Consider the following 20,167-nt stretch of genomic DNA (forward strand, 5'->3'; position numbering starts at 1 on the left):
CAGGCAAAAGTGAAAGCACTTACAAAGTTCCTCAGACTTGTTCTTATGACTTGAATGACCTTGGGTTCCTTTGAAAACATCTAGCATGATGTTACACAAAATGCACAAACACCACCAGTCCCAGTTCTGCACTCCTGGGATTTTGCCAGCACTCACAAATTGGTCCAGAAATAACATGTGGCAAGAGGGAGACATCCTCATCCAATACAAATTAGGGTAGTTTCATTTCTGGACTTGAATCAAAAGTAATGATTCCACTCGGGTCTTCTTTGACCTCACACTGTAAAAGACACTAATTTGACAGTCTTTAAAAGGGTTTCTTTACCTTAAGGCTAATTTTAGCCTTCGTCATACAGACTAGTAAATTCAAGATACTTAGTGAGTTTATTACTTGGAGGAAAACTTTGTACAAGCTGGGGAAAAAAGCCGTGTCCCACCTTCTAGTCTCAAATTCTGATAATAAGGTCAGTCTCAATGTGAAACGTTAGTAATTTTCAAGTATTACTAAAAAGCACGGATTTTATCTAAACCTTTTTGAAAATTAAATGCGTAGGGTTTTTTCTTTTTTTTTTTACACTTCCTTGTTTTAAGTGAGCTACTGTAAACAATACAATCCACAAAAAGAAAGCAGCAGCCAAAACCAGATTTCATCAGTGTCACTGTCTGGCTATCATTAGCCTCCTAAATTTACTGTATTAATACAATAATAGATTAACTCCCACTAAAATATTCTAATCCAGCAGTTAATTTCTCTTCTGTGAATAGATCTTGAGGGTGCAGCAGAGTCTATAGTCAAGAGTCTAGACTCTGACCCAAAACTACATACCTGAAATAAAAGACCTTTGACCTATTACAGCAATACTTTAAATAGATTGTGCAGGGGAAGCAAGAAAAGTATTTACTTAAACAGCACAGCACTTTTCAAACCCCTGCTCTTTTTGACTAAGGAGAGCCATTTGTTCCAAGGCAAGCAAGCAAGCGAAGCAACATGCTCCCTCACCAGTATGTATCGCTAAGCGTGCTCTCCATCCTTTCTCCTTGGAAAGTGTTTGTGCACAGTGAGTTCTCAAAATTTCTTTGGAGATTACTGGATCAAACGGCAGATTTTTAAAGCTGCCTAAAGAAAGCAACATGAATTGCTGTTTCATATTCTTTATTATGCAGTATATTAAATGCAGTGTTTCGTAAGCATTTGCTTAATTCATCAGATGAAAGTAACATTCGGAAGGCTGGGTTCTGATACATCTAGAGACATGTAACAGCAACACAAATACACCAGTCTGAAAAGGGGCATACTGATGATCTCAGTGCTAAGAAAACACCTTCAGTCATATTTTTTCTGATGGTACTACACATTCTCTCCTCATACAGACTTTCCTTGAAGTTGTGAACGTTCAGTGCCTTACAGTTTGAGTTCTGCTGCATAAGGATGAGCATGAGATTAAAAAAAACCCTCCAAAACTATACTGCTTTAAGAAATTAAAGTATCTATAGCAGTAAACACAGAGCACTTCACTGAATTACCAAACTCATGACTCTATTCTGACGACTGCTAGAAAACACATTTTGCAAGCTCAAGTCTCGTTCGCTCCCCTGAAAGGCCACCACGCTGGAAGGACCATGCATGCCCCTCCGAAACCCTGCTAGTGCCGCACGGCTCCTGCCGCCGCGCCCGGCGGCCCAGGGCACCTCTCCGCACCCAAGCGCACGGAGCACAAACCACCCCGAGCACAGCGCCTTCTCCACTCAGGCTTCCCTAAGCCCTGCACGCCCCGAAGCCCACTACTACCCAACGGGTTTCTCCAAGTTTCTCCCGAAGGCAAAATCGCCCCCTCCTCGCCCGCAGCACCACCCTCCGGAACCGCGGCCGGGTCCTGCTCCCGCCGCGGACCACCCGGGCGGGCTCCGGCACAGCCCCGCCGCACGGGTCCGGAGCAGCCGGGGGAAACCCACCGCCTCCCAGCGTCCCCGTTTCACACGCAAAACCGAGAAGCCACTGTCGGGTATTTTTTAAAGAAAACTCAGGGGAAGTGGGGGGGAGCCGCCCCGGGAGCCCCCGCCCGACGAGCTCTCCGTCCGCACAGCCCTCGCCCGACCGCCGGCCGCAGCAACGAACTCCGGGGGGCAAGCGCCCTCACCGCCCCCCAGGCCGCAACCTCCCACCGCCAGACCCGGCGCGGAGGGCAGCGCCCGCCCCCCGGGCCCAGCCGGCCCCGGCCCCGCCGGCCAGCAGCCCCGAGCAGACAGCGGCCGCCCCGGGCCCAGCTCCCTCCCGCCGCGGAGCCCTTCCGCCCCGCCCCCGGGCATCCGGTCAGCGCCGCGCCGGGGCGGGCTGCCGGCATAAAGGCCGGGCCGGGCCGGGCCGGGCCGTGTCGCTCCGCCCTGCCGTTCCCGCTGCCTCAGCCCGCCGCTCGCACCCGCCCCGGCGCCGCCTATCGCTGCGCCACGCCGGGCAGGCGGGGGTGCCCTCTCTGCCCTTCAGCCCTGCAGGCGGAGGTACCCACGGCCGCGGGGGTCCCGGTGCTGGGGGCGTGCGCTGGGGGCCGGGGCAGGTGCGGTGCCGCCCGGCGCGGGGAGGCGTGCTGGCAGCGTCCCGCCCCGGGAGCGAGGGGCGGCGGGCCGGGTCCCGCGGGCTGGCCGCCACGGCTGAAGCCTGCCGGCGTGGGAGCTGCGGCGCTGGCTGGGCCGGCAGGCCGGGCGTGCCGAGCTGCCCGGCGGCATGCGGGTGCTGGGGAGGGCGTTGCCGTGCCTCGGCCCCCGGGCCGCTGGCTACAGGACCGCTGCGCTTTCGGGGGGAGGGGTGGGAGGTCTCAGCCTTCCAGGTGCTTGCTGAGCTCGGCTTAGGTGCCTTGTCATCAGCCTCGGATCTCTTGGGCTAGCAGAGGAGGCCGGTGGGTCGGAGGCCAGCCTCGGTGCTGTCGGTGGTTTGGGGAGCCCCGGCAGCCTGCGAGAGCCGCGAGCTGGCGCGGGTGCCAGCCCGGCGGTGCTGGCGAGCTTACCGGCGCTTGGAAAGGAACCGGTATGGTAAGCCGTTGTAAAGCCTTTGATACTTCGCGATGTAAAAGCCTTCCACGCTTAGGTCTGTGTGAATGTAGGCATATTAAAAAAACAATACTCGGCATCAGAAGGGATCTGAAGCCTTATGTGTGCCAATGGTACCCTGGGTTAATGCACCTGTAAGTAGATCCCTGCTCATGTTAGTTGAGAAGCCCAAATCAGCCAAGTCAGTTAGCAAATTCGATTGTCCATGTGGACGTTCCTGGTCACAGTAGCTGGTGTAATTAGCAGTGCTAATGCAGTGAGAATGAAGAGCTCTTGGCCCCACCAAAATTGGGTTAGGCGAGAGACGTGTCAGTGGAAACTAGGCATCTTGTTGAGGGATGTGGGGCTGGTGTTCTAAGGAAGTCTCCTGTGGTCTGTATGCCTAAGCCAAGTCTACTTCCCTAAGATAAAGTAGGTACTTTCTCTAAGATCTAATATGCCTCTGCCCTATGCAAGCCTAATACATTATTATTTTACTTAATAGATTACTGATGTAAATTCTAAACTGAGTTTAGGTCAAACTGTTATTCTATTTTCAAGGCAATTACCTCTTGTTTTTCCATAGGGAAAACATCCTTATCTATCCTGGGGATACCGATCTTCTTTCATACAAATGGAGTATGTTACATTAAGTGCACTAAGTTAGTGTAATCAAGTTACATTCAACAACTGAATTTATTTTAAAGATTTGTTGCTTCTGTCTTAGAGCCATCAAAGAACTTGTGTTTCCAAAAACTCGCTGGTTTTTTGATGTATGTGAAATTTAATAATTTTCCTGTATAATGTCAATATTGGCTCTAGAAAAATGTTCCTGTGCTGTTTTGATATTTCTAAAATTTCTTATTGGTGTCACTGCCTTTCATCTGTGCCAGAACCTCTGCATACCTTCACACCAGAAAACATTCACCCTATGACTTTTCTTTATCAGAAAGAACAACTTTTTTCCATACCTACTATGCGTCTGATAAATGCTTTCCTGTTTTTGGAATAGTTTTAAGATATCCTAATGTTTCTGCCAGAAAACTTCCTGAAATAGCTAGCTCTGCCCGAGCAGTGGCCTATCCCTTTTCAGGACAGACCTTGTTTCCCACGTACAAAACCTGAGACTCATGATAACTTGTGTATGTCTACCTGCTAAATCTCACAATCTTTGCTCAGAGCAGCAGAGATCCAAGTAACTTATCTCTTGGCACTCGTCAAACATGTTTACCTATACACATAGATAGCAATGTTAACCAAGAGATGTTATCAAACTGGGGGTGTAGTGCTAAAGGTTGAAGTGTAAGTGCCAGTGTGCTTTACCTTCAGCTGAGAAGGAAGGTATTAATCCATCACACCGTAATTAGTCAGAGACTAAAACCTGCTTTGACTGAGGGTGCATTTCTTGCATGGTTTTTGTATGCTGGGAAATAAATAACATTCCTTCAAGGACTTAAATGCCTGCTTGGTGTCAGCATTACTATTATGAATACAGTCTGTGAAGTTTAATGCATACCTGAGATGGTATGATTCAGGCCCATAACATTTGCTTTAATGCAGGGAGGTGAAGGGAAGAAACTTAACAGCTTTGCAAAAGATTTTGTTCAGTTGCAAAAGCAGGCTTTCCTCAACAATGGTAATGCTAGTAGCTGAAAAGCTAGTTGTGAAAGCCATAATTTGCCTAGTGTGTTTTGGAGATGTATAAGCATACTGTACTCTGAAGCTCCCTATACTGGCAGTTTTTCAGGAGGGTTGAGACTGTGACTTTGACTATGCATTTGGTCAGAGCAGAGATGGGAACATGTGATGTGAGGGGTGGGGAATTTCTAAAGCAGGTGATGGCAAGTGGTTTTATTGCCTCTGCCAAATGGTAAAACAGTTGTGTGCTGCATTCTGCAAGGGAGTAGGAGCAACCTGAAGATGATACAGAAACAGGACAAATGGGTCAGATGTGCAGATGTAAGCCTATATGTATATTATTTTCAGACAACGCTCGGAAGCAGACTAGAGAAAATATTTAGAATGGATCTGAAAATGCCTTTCAGCTTTGAAATATTGATGTTTGCATTTTTTATCTTTATGGTTTATTCTATCTGGTAAACATTTTCTTTTATCAGGTATCTGAAGAAACAGCCTCAAGATGAACTTCTTGCTGGAAACATTCAAAGTAATCGGACTTACTGTTTATTACTTGCTGGAGTCGCTAGTGTTCCTGATTGTGCCTAGACGGAAGAAGAATGTTAGTGGTGAAATCGTATTAATAACAGGAGCAGGAAGTGGCATTGGAAAACTGTTATCTTTAAAATTTGCTAGCCTTGGAGCTACAGTGGTACTCTGGGACATCAATCAAGAGGGACTCAAGGAGACAAGTAGGCTGGCCAGAGAAAATGGAGCAGCGAGAATACACTGTTACATCTGTGACTGCAGCAAAAGGCAGGATGTCTACAGAGTAGCTGATCAGGTAAAGTATCTTACTTGTGGCTTTGACACTACTCTGAGTGCATGCATGTGCATTTAATTTTTAGCGACCTCAAAGCAAGAGATTCAAGTTAATTCAGAATGTATTGTGCATGCTACCTATTTCAAGAATACTGAGTTTTAGAGTTGACTTGTGTACTTCTGTTCCTTTAAAAATAAAAAGAGCTGGTTCTCTTTTTTTTTTTGTCAGTAGCCCATTTCAGCTGGCTAACTCCTGATTCATTCAATTACTAGGCAAGCACTTACTGGTGAAGTACAGAAAAATCAATTTATTGAAGCTATAGCAGTATTCCAAGTTCTGGCAGCCTTTTACCAAAAGTAAACCCTGAAGACTGTACATTGAAAACTGCCTAAGCAGTTAATCCCCTTTACAGATAAATCCACAGCTGTGAATAGATTTTTTCAGACTTGCTTTATCAGAATTAATGAGTGTATCTTGAAGACTTAAATATTTCTTTCTTCCTTTCTGAAGAGCTTTGTAAATATAGCATGTGGTTAGATATTTTAGGCAGACTAGTAGAATTGCCAAAAGCTAAAATTGCTTAACAGTTTCCATTATAACAACCTGTTTTCATTTGCTTAAAACATTGCTAAACTTAACTGTTGATCTAGAAAGTTTCCACAGTAAGTGTTATGTCTGAGGATGAATTTAAAAAAACCCTCAGCTGTCTTCAGAAACATCTGTTGGCTGGAATAATGTTTAAGAAGCTCTAGCCTTCTGCATTTTTCTATCTGCAAAAATGGCTAGAACAAACTTTCTGGTAAGTGAAACTTGTGTGTGACTTGGAGCTTGCTAGAGGCTGGTACTGCTGGTTTTATATCCTCATAATGCTGGTCACCCTTGGTCCCCCTTGCAGCTCCATAATGCCAGCTGAGTTGCACATCTGCTGTCCCTGCAGAGCAGTTGCATGTGCCTCACCACAGGCCTGTAACTGCATCCTGATGGACTGGAAGGAGTAAAGGAGGGGGGAATATTGCAGTGTGAAGGACACAGGAATGAAGAAGACAGAAAGTAATGTTCTTTTTTGAGGACTTGAGGGCTAGCACTTTAGCCCTATGGATAAAAGCAGTATCGGAGCCTTTCTGGCCAAATATGAAAAGATAAGTGTGTACATATGTGTGTGACAGGTTAGGGATGACAAAATAGTCGTAGACAGGAGTGAACAAGTGGTAAGGGGGTCTGAGTGCATGATGCTTCACTTATAATCTTCTGTCAGCAGTTCACTAACAGCTGATTCACTAATAATCTGCCTCCTGATCCCCATAGAAGAAAATCTCCTACTACCATTATTTCAGAAATATCATGTCCTGCTGACAACTGATGTAGAACCATGCAGACAACTTTCCTGTCTTATTAGTAACAAGACTTTAGTATTAGTTATTGCTTGGTGGCATTGTTTACATGATGCGGTGAAGTAGATTTTGGCTCATAGTGTTCAGTGTCACCCTTTGCAATATGGGACAGGAGGGCTCCAGGTTTTGTTTCCCGCCCCTCCCTGTGATTCAGCTTCACACAATGACTTGGAGTTTTGCAAGACTGTAGCAAACTGAGTGCATGTAGGCAGGGCAGGATATGGTTGAAAACTGTGTGCCCAGTAAAACAGTCTCAAAGCCAGAATGAAATGTATGTGGACCTTAAATACCTGCTTCTGGTACTTCATCAGCCACACAGAGAGACAAGGGGAAAAAGTCATTTCAGTAGGAAGAAAACAAAAAAGCTCTGCAGATGTGGTGGTGGTGTTCCCTTACTGTACTAACAGGATGAAGGACAGCTTTTAGCTATCATGAGCTATAGCTTAAAACTTGTTTCTGATGTCCCTGTTCCAGAAGTACCCAACCCCAAAAAGGATGTGGCCTTCTCTGACCTATGTCTCCCTCCCCTGAGTTCAGCTAAACTTAAAGAATCTAGGGCTTTGAAAAGAAACTGGTTTTTGATCTTCTTATTTGTGAAGAAACAAAGCCTTTTTGTCATTATCATGTTGCAAAATTGCATCTGGGCTCACATTTACTTCCAGGGTATCTCTTGCATGGTATTTTTTTGCTTATCCATTGTTTTTTCTTGCTAGTAAAGATGACGGTTTGCAGCCAGTTTTCTACTTTTCTAAGAATCTTTCCTGTGCAGAGGAGCAACAGTAGAAGCAGATTTCCTGGTGGTATTTCATGCTGCTTGTAAAACATCCAGTGCTTTCTTCCAGCTCTTGTAGGCAGTTACAGAGGGGTTTGTGATTAAAGAGTAGATGCTTTAGGATGATATTTGGGAATTGCTCGCTACTAAACTTCAATATAAGGGCATAACTGCCAAAGCAAGCAAGAAAGAGTGTTTATACCTTAAAAAGATGTTTAACCAGGTGAGCTGTTTGCATAATGCTTGCCTTACCTAGGCTTAATGCAAACACCTGTAACATACTTTCCTGCACTGTACAAATGGGGAGGTTTAGAGCTCTGGAAAGCTGACATTATCCACCCCAGCCCCCAACAGCTAGGGAAAAGGCTTGGTACAGGTCTTTTGTACTTGGCCTCAAAGCAGAAAGTTGGAAGGGCTGGTTGTCTTGGCTCTGTCATGCTGAGGGGAGAATGCAATTAAAACAGCCATTTACTGAGGAAAGAGCTGCCACATCTAGTTAGTAGGGAAGCAACATGAACAGAGGTATTGTAAAGCTGGAATTATTTGCCTGGGTTGCAAGAAGGCACTCAAATCTGCTTTGAATTCTATTCAGAGTGTGAATATATTTTAGACTGAGCAGAGACAGGTGGTAAAGAGATTGTTCAGTTTTTTGCCACTATTTCCCTTTTCCATCAACAGAATGCTCCAATCACCAAGTTATAAACTGTACATACCACATCCCCTACCTCTGTCTGTCTTCTGTTTGCACAAAAGAAACATGACCACTTATTCAGATACTTGTTCTTTGCCCCAAAGGTTAGATTTGGGGTACTGGTCCAGACTTCTAGAATTGCTAAATCATCTGATATGAGGCAGTATTAAAGCATCATTTACTAACGATTGCATTTATGTCTCTGAATGTGTACTGAGGGGTACATTCTCAGGTTGGTGACTAGAGCAATGTGTCTAAGGCTGACATGGAGATCATGTGGCACTGCTTCAGAAATACTGGAATTGTTACATGACAAATTTTTGAGAGGGGAATAGACAGACAATGTCTGCAGTGAATGAGGTGGAGAGGGGCTCTGGCTGATTAATAACTGTTCTATATAATCCTACCAAGGCTCCTTTCTGTTTTTTAAACTCTTATGTAATTAACAAACATGGACAAGATTGGGACAAGTTCAAGGAAGATGAGGAAATTAAGCTGGAATAAAGGATATGTGGTAGATTATCCTTTAATTCTTTACTGCTATACAGACCTGGTCTGTCTGTGCTTTCTTCAGCCACTATAGGTACCTAGCAAAGGAAACGCTGTGTTCTGTGAGCTGCAGCAGTATGGCAAGATGGGATAAACCCAGCATGGTTTCCCAAAGCTACTGATCAGCGTGTATTTAGCACCTGATCTGGAAATCACAAATTAAAGTACTTGCTTCCTTTTTCCCAGGTAGCTCAGATTAATTAATTGTACTTCAAATACTACATTAAATATTTTCATTCTCCTTTTGAGAGCTAGCACAGTATCTTAATATCAGCTAGCCTATAGCTGCTCTCTCAAGTGAGTCTGTTCATAAAAGTTCTCAGTCTGGAGCTAAAGTGAGAACTATACTTCTCTTGCTGAACAAAATGTGTAGGTATTATTCTTTAGCCAACTTATTTTCTGGGAACCACATCAAGGATTCTGGTACAGTGTTAGAATTGAAGCAAATACACTAAAACAACTGTCTGCGCCATCACCTGCAGAAGCTCATAAGGCTTTTGCCTTCTGTGACTGTATGACCCCTAAAAATCTTCCTTTACTCAGAATCCTACAGCTTTTGTTTAATTTTCATAACAAACTACTACCCTTCCTACAGTTTTCTCATTTCTTGTGTTGTACTGAGTGCTAATACCAATGGAGAGATAGTGTTCTTTTAGGCTGTTTTCATGAGAAATAAACTTGTAAAAAAAACCCACCCTTTTTGTTTGGTAATGTAAGCTCTTAAGTTCCTGACCTGTAGAGTTGGTTGAAGTTAAGATATTTGAATAAATAAAAAGGTTGTAAGGAGGAAATATTTTACAGGTAGTCTTTCTTACTGCCTATGTGTATGAGGAATACTTCTTATCAAAAGTGACTGTTTGCCCATACCAATTGTAACACACTGGGGGAAGAAAATTCCATCTGCTCCCCTGGAAAGCTGTAGGGAAGTGTGTTTTAATGTGTGCACTGTGGAATGCAAGTAAAGTTACCACTCGTGGAAAAACTACTATGTAATACATTAGCGTTTAACAGTCAGTCAGAAGCGGAATATGTGGAAAGCAACCTGAATCTTGAAATACCTGAAATACTAAGATGCTACTAAGTAGCTGCTGCCCTGTGCAGTGGGAGAGATGAATACCTGGACTGCTGGGATGCAGGCAACTAACACTACCAACAGGTGAAGATTCAAGTACTGTGCAAGCTGGCTTTAGCCTTCAAGTCATATGGCAACGCTGCCGCTGTGCTCAGGTTGCTCTGTGGAAAATGCAGGATTTGAGTATCACGCAAGGAACCTTAGAAGTGAAAGTTTAGATATTCCAGCCCTCACACAGATTTTTATGTACCTGATTCTGATGGAGTCACCTGAGGATCTATGTACTGTGCCTCACCACATGGCATAGAAATGGCCCTACAGACAGAGTTGTTTGTCGGTTTTAAGTTGTATTTATTATAGCAAAATACTTGTATTAGTTAAGTCCCTATTGCAGAGAGCTTGCCTGGAACATTTGCAGCAAGAACCAGAAATGTCGAAAGCAGAAGCCTGTGTGGAGCTGTTGGGCTCCACAGCCCCAGAGTAAGTCCAGTTGTAAGCTCAGCTCTAAAAATGTGTTGGGTGAGAATATGCAAGAACCTGAGGTGTTTGGATGTGTAAGGTCAACTTAGTTGAAATGTGCACTATTTCATATGTTTTCATTTATAAAACTTGGAAAGCATGTATTTATTATATAATATCTTGAGGCTTTTTGTTTTAGGTTAAAAAAGAAGTTGGTGATGTTAGCATCCTAGTCAACAACGCTGGTATTGTAACTGGGAAGAAGTTTCTTGATTGTCCAGATTCACTTGTGGAAAAAAGCATGGAAGTGAACATAATGGCACACTTCTGGGTAATATCTGTACTTTGCATATATACACCAAAAGAGCCTTTCAACATGTTTTTAGTGTTAATTTAACCTTTTGGAATTGAGGAAAATATGAAAGGGTATATAGGTCCTTGTAAGTTCAGTCAGAAATTATACAAGAAATTACCTTCTGTGCCTGGGAGTCTGTAAAACAGAACAAGGGTAGAAGAATGGATCCTTTGGGAACTCCTGGCATAGGTGGGTGGAAGAAAAACTGCTTCATATTTAGAAATGCTCTTAGGAACTGAAGTTTACCATCTGCTAAATTCTGAAGTTAGTCATATGTACAATCCCTCAATATTAGTTGACATGAATGAAGCAGGCCCAGACTAAAAGTTGGTGCTCTCGTAACAGAGAATTGTTCAATTCTGTTAGTGTTCTACTTTGTGGTTATGGTAGTTTTGGTAAGAAATACTACATGTTCAGACAATGCTCTTAATAAGTGGGGCTTTTGTCCAAAATGCGTAACTTCACATGCTTTTTCTTCCTTCCAGGGAAGGCAGGTCATCTATGTGGTGTTCCTATCATAAAGAACTGCAAAGGGGTTATTAACACATGCTTCAGTTTCATCATAAATAAATTTCATCACAAAGATTAAAGGAATGTAATGGCATAATTTTTTTTTTGCCATTTTATAAAATTTTCAGTAAACATTTAATTCTCCTTTGAAATATTGCAGTGTTGAGCTTTAGGCTGAAAGAAACTTAACAACTAGCTGAGAGAAAGTGGTACTGGTACTGGTGGGGCCTGGAAAGTCCCAGCGCAGTGTTTGAAGGTTAGAGCTCAAACAACAAACTTTTTTTTTTTTCTCCCGCCCCCCCTCCTCTTCCATAGTGGGACACAGGAGGAAGCTTATTTAAACTGCAGGGAAAATTTTTTAAAAAGACAAGTTCAAAATATTATAGCATGTAGTTTACTTAGTAAAATATTTCATTGGAACTCTAACTTACATTGCAGACTTACAAAGCCTTCCTCCCAGCAATGATGGCCTCTAACCATGGACACTTGGTTAGTATTGCAAGCTCAGCAGGACTGACTGGAGTCAATCGTCTTTCAGGTAGAGCATTAAAGCTAATGTTCACTTAGACAATTAGTTTGATTTAAACTCTGCAATTTAAACTCCTGTAAAAAATCCTGATTTTGAGTTTCTGGGTCTTTGCATATAGGTAAAGCAAATGGTCATACTTTCAAACCAGATGATCTTAAACAGATCATTCCTTTCAAAAGAGTTTTCCAAGTACTGAGCAGTGCTGTGAAACAGGATTTTCTGCCAAGGCAGTTAAAGGATCTAGGAGCCATATAGAAATTTGGAAACTGGTAACGTCAATGTTGTTAACCTGCAGGTATTTGGTGGGGAGAAGGACACTTTGTTTGTTTTGCTTCTTTTTTAATTCTTGCAGCATGTTCTCAAGCTAAGCAGAATGCTGTACAGGTTTCCCTGACTCAAAGAACTACTAAAATTCAGGTGTGGTACAGAGGCAGAGGTGCGATACCTCATTTTGCATTCTCTGTGTCTCAGCCATTCATTCAAGAGGACCCATACAGTGATGGAAAGAAAGTGTTGAGACTAGGGCAAACTCAGAAGGCATTTCTGGAAAATGTATGCAAAGGGGAAGGAAAATGAAATAAGGTGACATAGCAGTAAAAGAAATCTAGCTTCAAGGAAGCGATAATGAAGAGAAATTGAATTTCAGGTTGAAACCACATGAGAGAGTCTTGGAAGCTTGAGTTTGATGCATAAGAAGCTAGTGCATGGATTCAAAGATAAGGTCTGGTATGAAAAGATCATTTCATTTGCTGTTGTTCAGAGGAGAGTGGAAAGGTGATAGCAGGGGATGCGATGAGAAACCCTCTGCCTGTCAGTGTAGAACAATGGTCAATTTAGGAAAGGGGAAGTAAAGGGGTGAATTGCATCAAACACAAATTTTCTTTGTAACCTAATCCTGCAAACAGTTCCTACTATGTTCTAAAGTATTTTCTTATTGGACAGTAATTTCCTGCAGGTACTGCACATATATCATTTCTATACTACAGTGCTGCTGTTGTACACTGAAAAAAAAAAAAAACCCCAAAAAACAAAACCCCCCAAAAAAACAACCAAAACCAAACCAACAAAAAAAAAAAACCCAAAACCACCAATAAAACCGAAACAAAAAAAAACCCCACAAACACACAACTGTGGCTAGTTACTTAACAGGGGCAAAACTATGTTCTCGTCACCATCAAAAACTTACTGCTCCTGTGTACTTGTTCAATGGTAGGACTCACTAAACCTGTTTAGTAAAGTTTAGTTAGTAAATTAAAATGTTTAACTGCAATTATTGTTTTATTTTACAGATTATTGTGCAAGTAAATTTGCAGCAGTTGGTTTTGCTGAGTCAGTTGATTTGGAGTTGAGAGATCTGAGAAGGACTGGTGTTAAAACCACAATTGTGTGTCCTTACTACATAAACACAGGAATGTTTGATGGCTGTAGAACCAAGTGAGTAAATTCTTATGAAGTTCTTATGCAACGTGCATATTTAGCATGTTACGTATTCCTATTTCCTTTATGAAAATCATAAGCTACGCTTTTCTCTGCTTGTGTTATTTTTAGGGCTTCAGATGGGTGTTAACAGTGCTATCCAGCGACTGGGCAACCCAAATGGCAAAGCCCTTGGTACTTTACTGTTCATTTAATCTGAAATGTAATTGGTATCCTTTCCTCTGCAGAAGTCAAATGCTCCAGTTGTCCTCTCTGGTTTCTAAACCCCCATTCACCTCCTGAAATCAGTGGCATAGCTTTGCTCCATATGCTTGTATAATAACAAAATTTAGGAGCCAAATAAAAGCCTAGTGTGTCTTAATGTGAGGACTATATGGATTTGTCTCATTATAGATCATACAAAGGGAAAATAACAATGGCCACTCGCTCCCTAACACAATGAAAGTTCTGTTGTTCACAGGACTTGTAGTATTTATTTCTTTCAGTTGAATAACTGCAAAATTGAGACTTATTTTGAGTAAAATGGGAATCCAAACCAACTTGTATTATTGTAAGAAATGTCTTCTCTTCCAGGTGGCCACGTCTGCTTCCTGTTCTGGAGTCGGAATATGTGGCTGAGAAGATAATCACTGCTATTCGGAGGGACCAAGAAATGTTGCTGCTACCACGCAGTCTTTATTTTATATTACCTTTGAGACAGTAAGTTACGCCTTTCCTTCTTTTCCACTCTTTTTCTGTCCAGGGATTTTTCAGCTATATGTTTGACTAAAAGTGCAAACTAGGCTTTTACTTGTTGGTGTGAATTTTCATTATGTTCTGCAGGGATTCAGTCTGCCCTTGGACCACATAGCAATGACAGAAATCTCTAACTGTGCCTCGCTGACCCCACTGGGGTGCAGCTTTACTCTGTGCTGTAGAGACTGGGCCTGCTCCTTAGTAACTGCATGCCTGGTGTCTTGCTCCAGCATTAGGGCACTCCCGACTGTGTTGCAGGCTGGTCTGGGAAATGGATCTAATAACTCAGGCTGCCAAATGAGTGCAATAGATATTTTGAGAGGACCAGTGGTACTATATTCTAGAGAGTATACTGTCTTTGCCAGTATTAGCCAGGTAAAATTTAATTTTGTGATAAAACTGCACAACTCTTCTGATGTCTGTTCTGTTTGTTGGTTTGGTTATTTTTTTCTCTTCTTCAACTCCCCTACCCTACAGTATCCTACCAGTGAAAGTAACTGTTCTCTTTGCGGACTATTTGGGAGTCTTCAATGTCATGGATAGCTTCAAAGGTCGAGCGAAGAAGGACTGAAAAAGCACAAAATTCTGAGACGAGCAACTCTAAAGTGGACCTTGTTGAAGGTGGTGGTGGTAAAGGTTTGCTTCTTTAGCAGCTATGAACTTAAGGTGCCTCACTTCTCATTAGTAACATTTTTTTAAGGAAATTGCTTTTTAATTGCTGTAAATCAACAACTTTCACTCAAAGGTGTTTTTTTTTTAATCCAGTGAACTGTTTTCTTCTCACCTCATTATGGAAATTTGTTCCATTGATTTGTTATAATGCCTTAAATATGATCCTGCATCACAAACTAATAGTTGACAACTTCTGGGGGAGAAGGGACGAAGAAACCATGTGTGTTTGGAAGGGAGCCAGGAAAGCCTTTAGTGGACCTGACTTCTTGCTGCCATTCACTGAACCATGAAGAGGGCCTGTACTGCTGGTGCCGTTACCATTCCCTGGTAAGCTGAGGAATTCAAGAGTTTCCTGAAACAACAGATTCAAATTTATCCAAATGGAAGTTTTGTGACATGAAAGTATGTGCTGTGTTGGTGCAAAACCAATGAAATATATTAATTTGTGGAGGTGGTGATCTTGGAGTCACAGATGACTGGATGTCAGGGCAGGGAGGGTGAAAGATGTAAATTATGTATTTGTGCCAATCTACTTTTGTTCAATTTATTTTAAAAGCTAATACTATGACTGCAACTTTGTAGTAGAGTTCTTTGTATCTTTTAAGTGCAACATTTTAAGAACAATATTACATTTTTGTCTCCGAAGCCAAATAAACTTGTAGCTAGAAAGCATAGGGCTGCCAGTCTAGGTGGACTGTCAAATGTCTTGCCAAGTAAGACAATGAGCTACTAAAAGCAAAGGTATTACATCGTATAATCAGGGCTTCTCTTGGCGTTATTTCAGAAAGGAATGATGCTGAAAGTACGGGAGTGCATGGGATCATTACAGCCATAGCTTGAGCAACAGTGTCTTGCTTCTCTGAATTGGGTGGCAGGTTGCCTTGTGTCTACAGAGACTTGTTTTACTTTATTCTTAGGACTATCCATTTATTTTGAACATATGCTGAGGAGACCTTGCCCTTTTTGACAATGGGCACTTAGTAAACTGAAAGCCTCCTTGACTTTTCTAAATCCAAAACAAGAGAAAGGAATATATTTAAATGTATGTCACTTATGCACATGTTGGCTAAGCCCACCTTGTGTCGTGGTACTCTGCTGGCAATCAGTAACACCTGCAAACTAAGACTAAAATGCATTAGCATGCACTTAATTGAAGAACATTATGAAGAAAAGGGTGAGTTTTTTAATGTTGGTTTGTTTGTGGGTTTTTTTTTTCCATGATGGCCTAGAAACTACCTTCATTTTCTTTGTCTATACAATTAGAGACGTTTACCAATGGAGAAGGGTTTACATAGCACTACTTTACTACTGATAGGCAAGAAACCAAATAAAACAAGTGCATTAAAAATAGCCTTTATGATGGACTGATGAAAGTCAGAATTCAGACTGATGAAGAAGATATTTGTCTTACTGTCCCTTCAGACCTGCAACTGTCCTACCTCAGAAATTCTGCTCATACAGTGCACTTCAGGACATAAAGTTACTAATTAAAAATCAGATATTGCTGAAATGTGCTGTCCATATGTACATTACACTGTTCACAAAGTCAACACTAGTGTGGTGTATCTGTGTCTTGCAGACTCCTCGCCTTTTTATACTAACAGCACACTTTTGCTTCCTAACTATGAAACATTAAGCATGCAGGATTCTGGAGCAAAGAACTGGATTATACATATGAACAGTATATATCAAACTTCAGCTTTTGTGGGAGCAAGTAGTTTTTCATTTTTAGTGTCTCTGCAAACAGGTTCTGCTGAGGGAAGCTGAAAGCAGAGTCTGGCTGTGGGATCTGTGGATTATCAGTAGGTTCAGGTTTGTCACACCACTAGGAGGATTTTACCTGAAAATCTGCCAGAGAAGTACATCTCCGTAGGGATTTTACTAATTCACAGAATCATTGAGCTTAGAAAGAACTGCTACTCAAAGCAAAGTCAATTAGAGCAGGTTACTCAGTACCATCTCCAGTCAAGTTTTGAATATCTCTGAGGCTGGAGACTCTACCATCTCTCTGAGCAACCTGTTCCAGTGTGTGTTCACACTCAATTTAAAAACAAATAAATACAAATTATGTTTAAATTGAATGTAGGTTTTTTACAATTTGTGCCCATTGCCTCTTGTCCTTTCAGTGGATACCACTACGAGTTTGTCTCTGTTTTACACCTTCCCATCAGGTACTTATGCACATTGAGCCTGAACCTTTTCTCCTCTAGACCAAGCAGCCCCAGTTCTCTCAGCTTCTCCTTGTATGACACATGCTCCAGTACCTTAATTGTCTTTGTGGCCCTTCACTGGCCTCACTCCAATATGTTTGTATCTTTTAGAGACCAAATTCTGGAGTATGTTGAGTGTGCATAATCTGTCATACAGAGCTTCAATAGAAAATCTCTGCTAGCTAGCTGTCCTGGTAGGAGTACAAAAATACTGCTTTTATGCAAGTGTGCTGCTACCACTTTGAATGTTACGGTCACTGTCAAATTACTTTGTGTGACTGGAGGATAATATCCTGTCCTGTTGATGGTTCTGATCTCTCACATCTCCTGAGAGATGTACAGTTGTATCCTGGAGGTCCAGTAGCACAAATCTTTCCTGTGTGTTCAGGAGGTGATATGGAGTGAGCGTTTCAATCTACAAATGACACAGGAACTTCTTGAGATAAAAGACAGCTTATTTCCAGCATAATCTTGATTGATTACTTTTCTGATGCCAAGAAGAACGCTTTCCTCCTGCTTTCTGCAAGAAAACTACTCATGGAAGGATTCTGGAGAGACCCAAACGAGGAGATGGAACATGAAATGGAAGAGCATCTCCATTGTGACAGCATCATGGCTGACAACAGCAGACTGCTTTCTGAAGTACATCAGGCAGCTCCCACAAAGGAATTCCTGGTTTCATGACTGTTGCTTGAAACTTTAAACAGTCTCCAACAATATGATTGGGTCCCAGATTTGAGTGGGATGGCTTCATTGGCTTGACAGTCACTGATACAGTGATTCAAAGACAGTCCAGAACATGGTATTTTGTTGACTGTTGTGTTTCTTTTCCATGTAAGTTCATATTCCTGTGGTAGCAGAAATTTTACTATCCTCTAATGCTTCAAATCACAGAAAACATATTTTTTTCTTGGCACTCACTTGGTCCCCTGAACAAGACTGCAGAGGAAACCGACAAAAAAATAGTGGCTGAGATACAGGCTCTATTACTGTTTATTTTATGATTTTGGAAATCTTGCCCAAGAGCAAGATGCAGCTGATTGGATGTTGGTCTTCATGGTGGTCTAATCTCATTTTAGGAAGGAACCAAGCAGGCAGCTCTTTTTGGTAACTTTCCTAGGGGCAGTTGATCTGAAGACACCTCTGTGGACTGCATGCTTTGCTAAGCGGCTGTCCAAATCCGTAGGCTTTGTAAAATCTTTTAACAAAATAACTTAGCTTCTCTGACTGAATTTTTCATTCAAAAAAGACAGGTTTGGATCCACAGCTGTCAGATATTCTAGGAGAATGCAGAACTACTGTCTCTCTGGTAAGACTTAGCGAGGTCATTGATGCTTCAATAGGTGGGGGAGCATTACAGGTGCTGGCTTTTGTCCACTCAGACTACACTTTCTCTGTAGTCCTAGGTGTCTCTAGCTTGACAGATATTTCCTCTGCTTGCCAAAGCCATCAAGCTCATAGCCTGAAGTTGTACAGATAACATACACCTGACGAAAACATAGCTTTGTCTAGGGAAGAGGGGTGAAAAAAAAAAACCTTCACACCTTTTTCTCTTGCCCTTGGCAATATTCACGCTAGGAGTAACAGTGTCCTCATTGGGACACAGACATACAAGAAAAGGGTACGACGAAGGCCTAGGCTGTGTGCCGAGGTGCCTTGCCATGTTGGGTCTGCTGGGTAGTTACTGCTTGATCAAAACAAACCTTGATTATTGGTACAGCTGTGATGAGAGATGTCACCCTTGTCCAAGGTGGTAAATAACTACATCTAAGGAAACATGTTTCTGTGGGACATGTGATAGTCTTTCAGATTCCCTGCCCAGTAGAGAAGAACTACAGAAAGGGCTCAGGAGAGGCAGAGCACTAAGTCAGGGTCTGGCATATTCCGATGCATTCTGCTTTCCATGTCTGGGGATCCAGAGGCAGCATCCCTGGCTGTGGCACAGAAAAGAATCAACAGAGCCAGAACATGAGCGGCAGCAACAGCTCTGCCAGCAGATTCAACCAACAGCAAAAAAAGAGGTTCTTGCCAAGCAAGTTTTGTCCATTGGCACCATAAACTTTGTGCCATGATCTAGGGTATGAAACCTAGGTGATGCTGTAGTCCCAGTGGGGAGGAATCTGCATCACCTGTATTAAGTGCATCACTGTAAAAGCAGCTTGCTTGGGGGTTAATGTAAAGTGAGATGTGATAGCAGAGGTATACGCTGAGCATGCAATCCTCAATGATTAATTCCCAGAACTGGGAATTTTTGGTGGAGGGCTAACATAAAGGGTCTTCTTTATGATCATTTTAGAAAATACACTTTACGTTACTTATTGGTCTGTCTGCATATTTCTTGCGTGATGATGGTTGATACTGAAGCACACTCATACAATGTACTATGCACAGTTAATTAAATTCCAAAATGGATTTGAGTAATGCTACAGTTATTGCAAAATAGCATAGCTGTGTTTTGGGAAGCTTCTAGTGACTTAATTTAAGAGACAGCTTTCAGTTGAAGTCCCTCATGAGAGCCAGGGGCTTGTAATTGTGAGGCTACCTCCAAAGGTATCTATAAGGGCTATGAAGATGACTAGGGGGCTGGAGCATCTCCCTTCTGAGGAAAGGCTGAGAGAGCTGGGCCTGTTTAGCCTGGAGAAGACTGAGAGGGGACCTTATTGATGTCTACAAATAATCTTAAGGGTAAGTGTCGCAGCACTCTCCAAACTATCAAGCTGCAACAAGGTCCTTTACCATCACATACCAGCATACTCTTCATGCCCGTCCCTCTGCTGCTTTCTCCTCATCTCTCCTCACCCAGGGCACACTCTGTCTTTTCTCTGCTTCTTCCTTGGCTGCTCTCTCTTCCTTGGCTGCCCAGCCACTTAACAGAACCAGCCACAGCTGCACCTTGCCTACATCGGCCAACCCACCGCCCCTGAAGCCAGCCCACAGCTGTATGTTATCAATGTTAATTAACCCAGCTTCATTCCTCTAAGTGTCAGAAGTATGGGGCCAGGCTCTTTTCAGTGGTGCCCAGCAGCAGGACAGGGGGCAACGGGCACAAGCTGCAGCACAGGGAGTTCCTGCTGAATATGAGGAAGAACTTCTTCACTTTGAGGGTGACAGAGCACTGGCACAGGTTGCCCAGAGAGGCTGTGGAGTCTCCTTCTCTGGAGACATTCAAAACCTGCCTGGATGTGGCTCTGTGTAACCTGCTGTAGGTGAAGCTGCTTTAGCAGGGGCTGGACTGGATGATGTCCAGAGGTGCCTTCCAACCCTGACCATCCTGTGATTCTGTGAGCTGTTTGTTTGAAATGTTTCCTTCAGGAAGTCCATAAT

At 42.7% G+C, this 20,167-nt stretch overlaps 1 protein-coding gene across 2 annotated transcripts; it reads left to right on the plus strand.

Moving 5' to 3' along the window:
* Nucleotides 1–2,347: 2,347 nt before the first annotated feature.
* LOC119144743 (epidermal retinol dehydrogenase 2-like) lies at nucleotides 2,348–19,260 on the plus strand. Of its 2 annotated transcripts, none has more exons than XM_037380468.1 (7): nucleotides 2,348–2,496; nucleotides 5,139–5,482; nucleotides 10,595–10,726; nucleotides 11,699–11,798; nucleotides 13,079–13,223; nucleotides 13,800–13,925; nucleotides 14,439–19,260. In XM_037380468.1, the coding sequence occupies exons 2-7, from the start codon at nucleotides 5,162–5,164 to the stop codon at nucleotides 14,530–14,532; spliced, it is 918 nt and encodes a 305-aa protein (XP_037236365.1). In that variant the 5' UTR covers nucleotides 2,348–2,496; nucleotides 5,139–5,161; the 3' UTR covers nucleotides 14,533–19,260. The 2 variants fall into 2 exon arrangements, with proteins under 2 accessions (XP_037236365.1, XP_037236366.1); XM_037380469.1 differs by lacking the exon at nucleotides 2,348–2,496 and adding an exon at nucleotides 2,883–3,024.
* Nucleotides 19,261–20,167: the final 907 nt, after the last annotated feature.

This window comes from Falco rusticolus, chromosome 3 (genome assembly GCF_015220075.1).
Source record: "Falco rusticolus isolate bFalRus1 chromosome 3, bFalRus1.pri, whole genome shotgun sequence".
Taxonomy (NCBI): domain Eukaryota; kingdom Metazoa; phylum Chordata; class Aves; order Falconiformes; family Falconidae; genus Falco; species Falco rusticolus.

Bases quoted from the DNA above. Each gene is read 5' to 3' on its own strand.
- LOC119144743 (XM_037380468.1), top strand. From the start codon at position 5,162: ATGAACTTCTTGCTGGAAACATTCAAAGTAATCGGACTTACTGTTTAT. The intron at 13,224-13,799 runs GTGAGTAAATTC...CTTCTCTTCCAG, and splicing joins TTTGATGGCTGTAGAACCAA to GTGGCCACGTCTGCTTCCTG. The intron at 13,926-14,438 runs GTAAGTTACGCC...CCTACCCTACAG, and splicing joins TTTATATTACCTTTGAGACA to TATCCTACCAGTGAAAGTAA.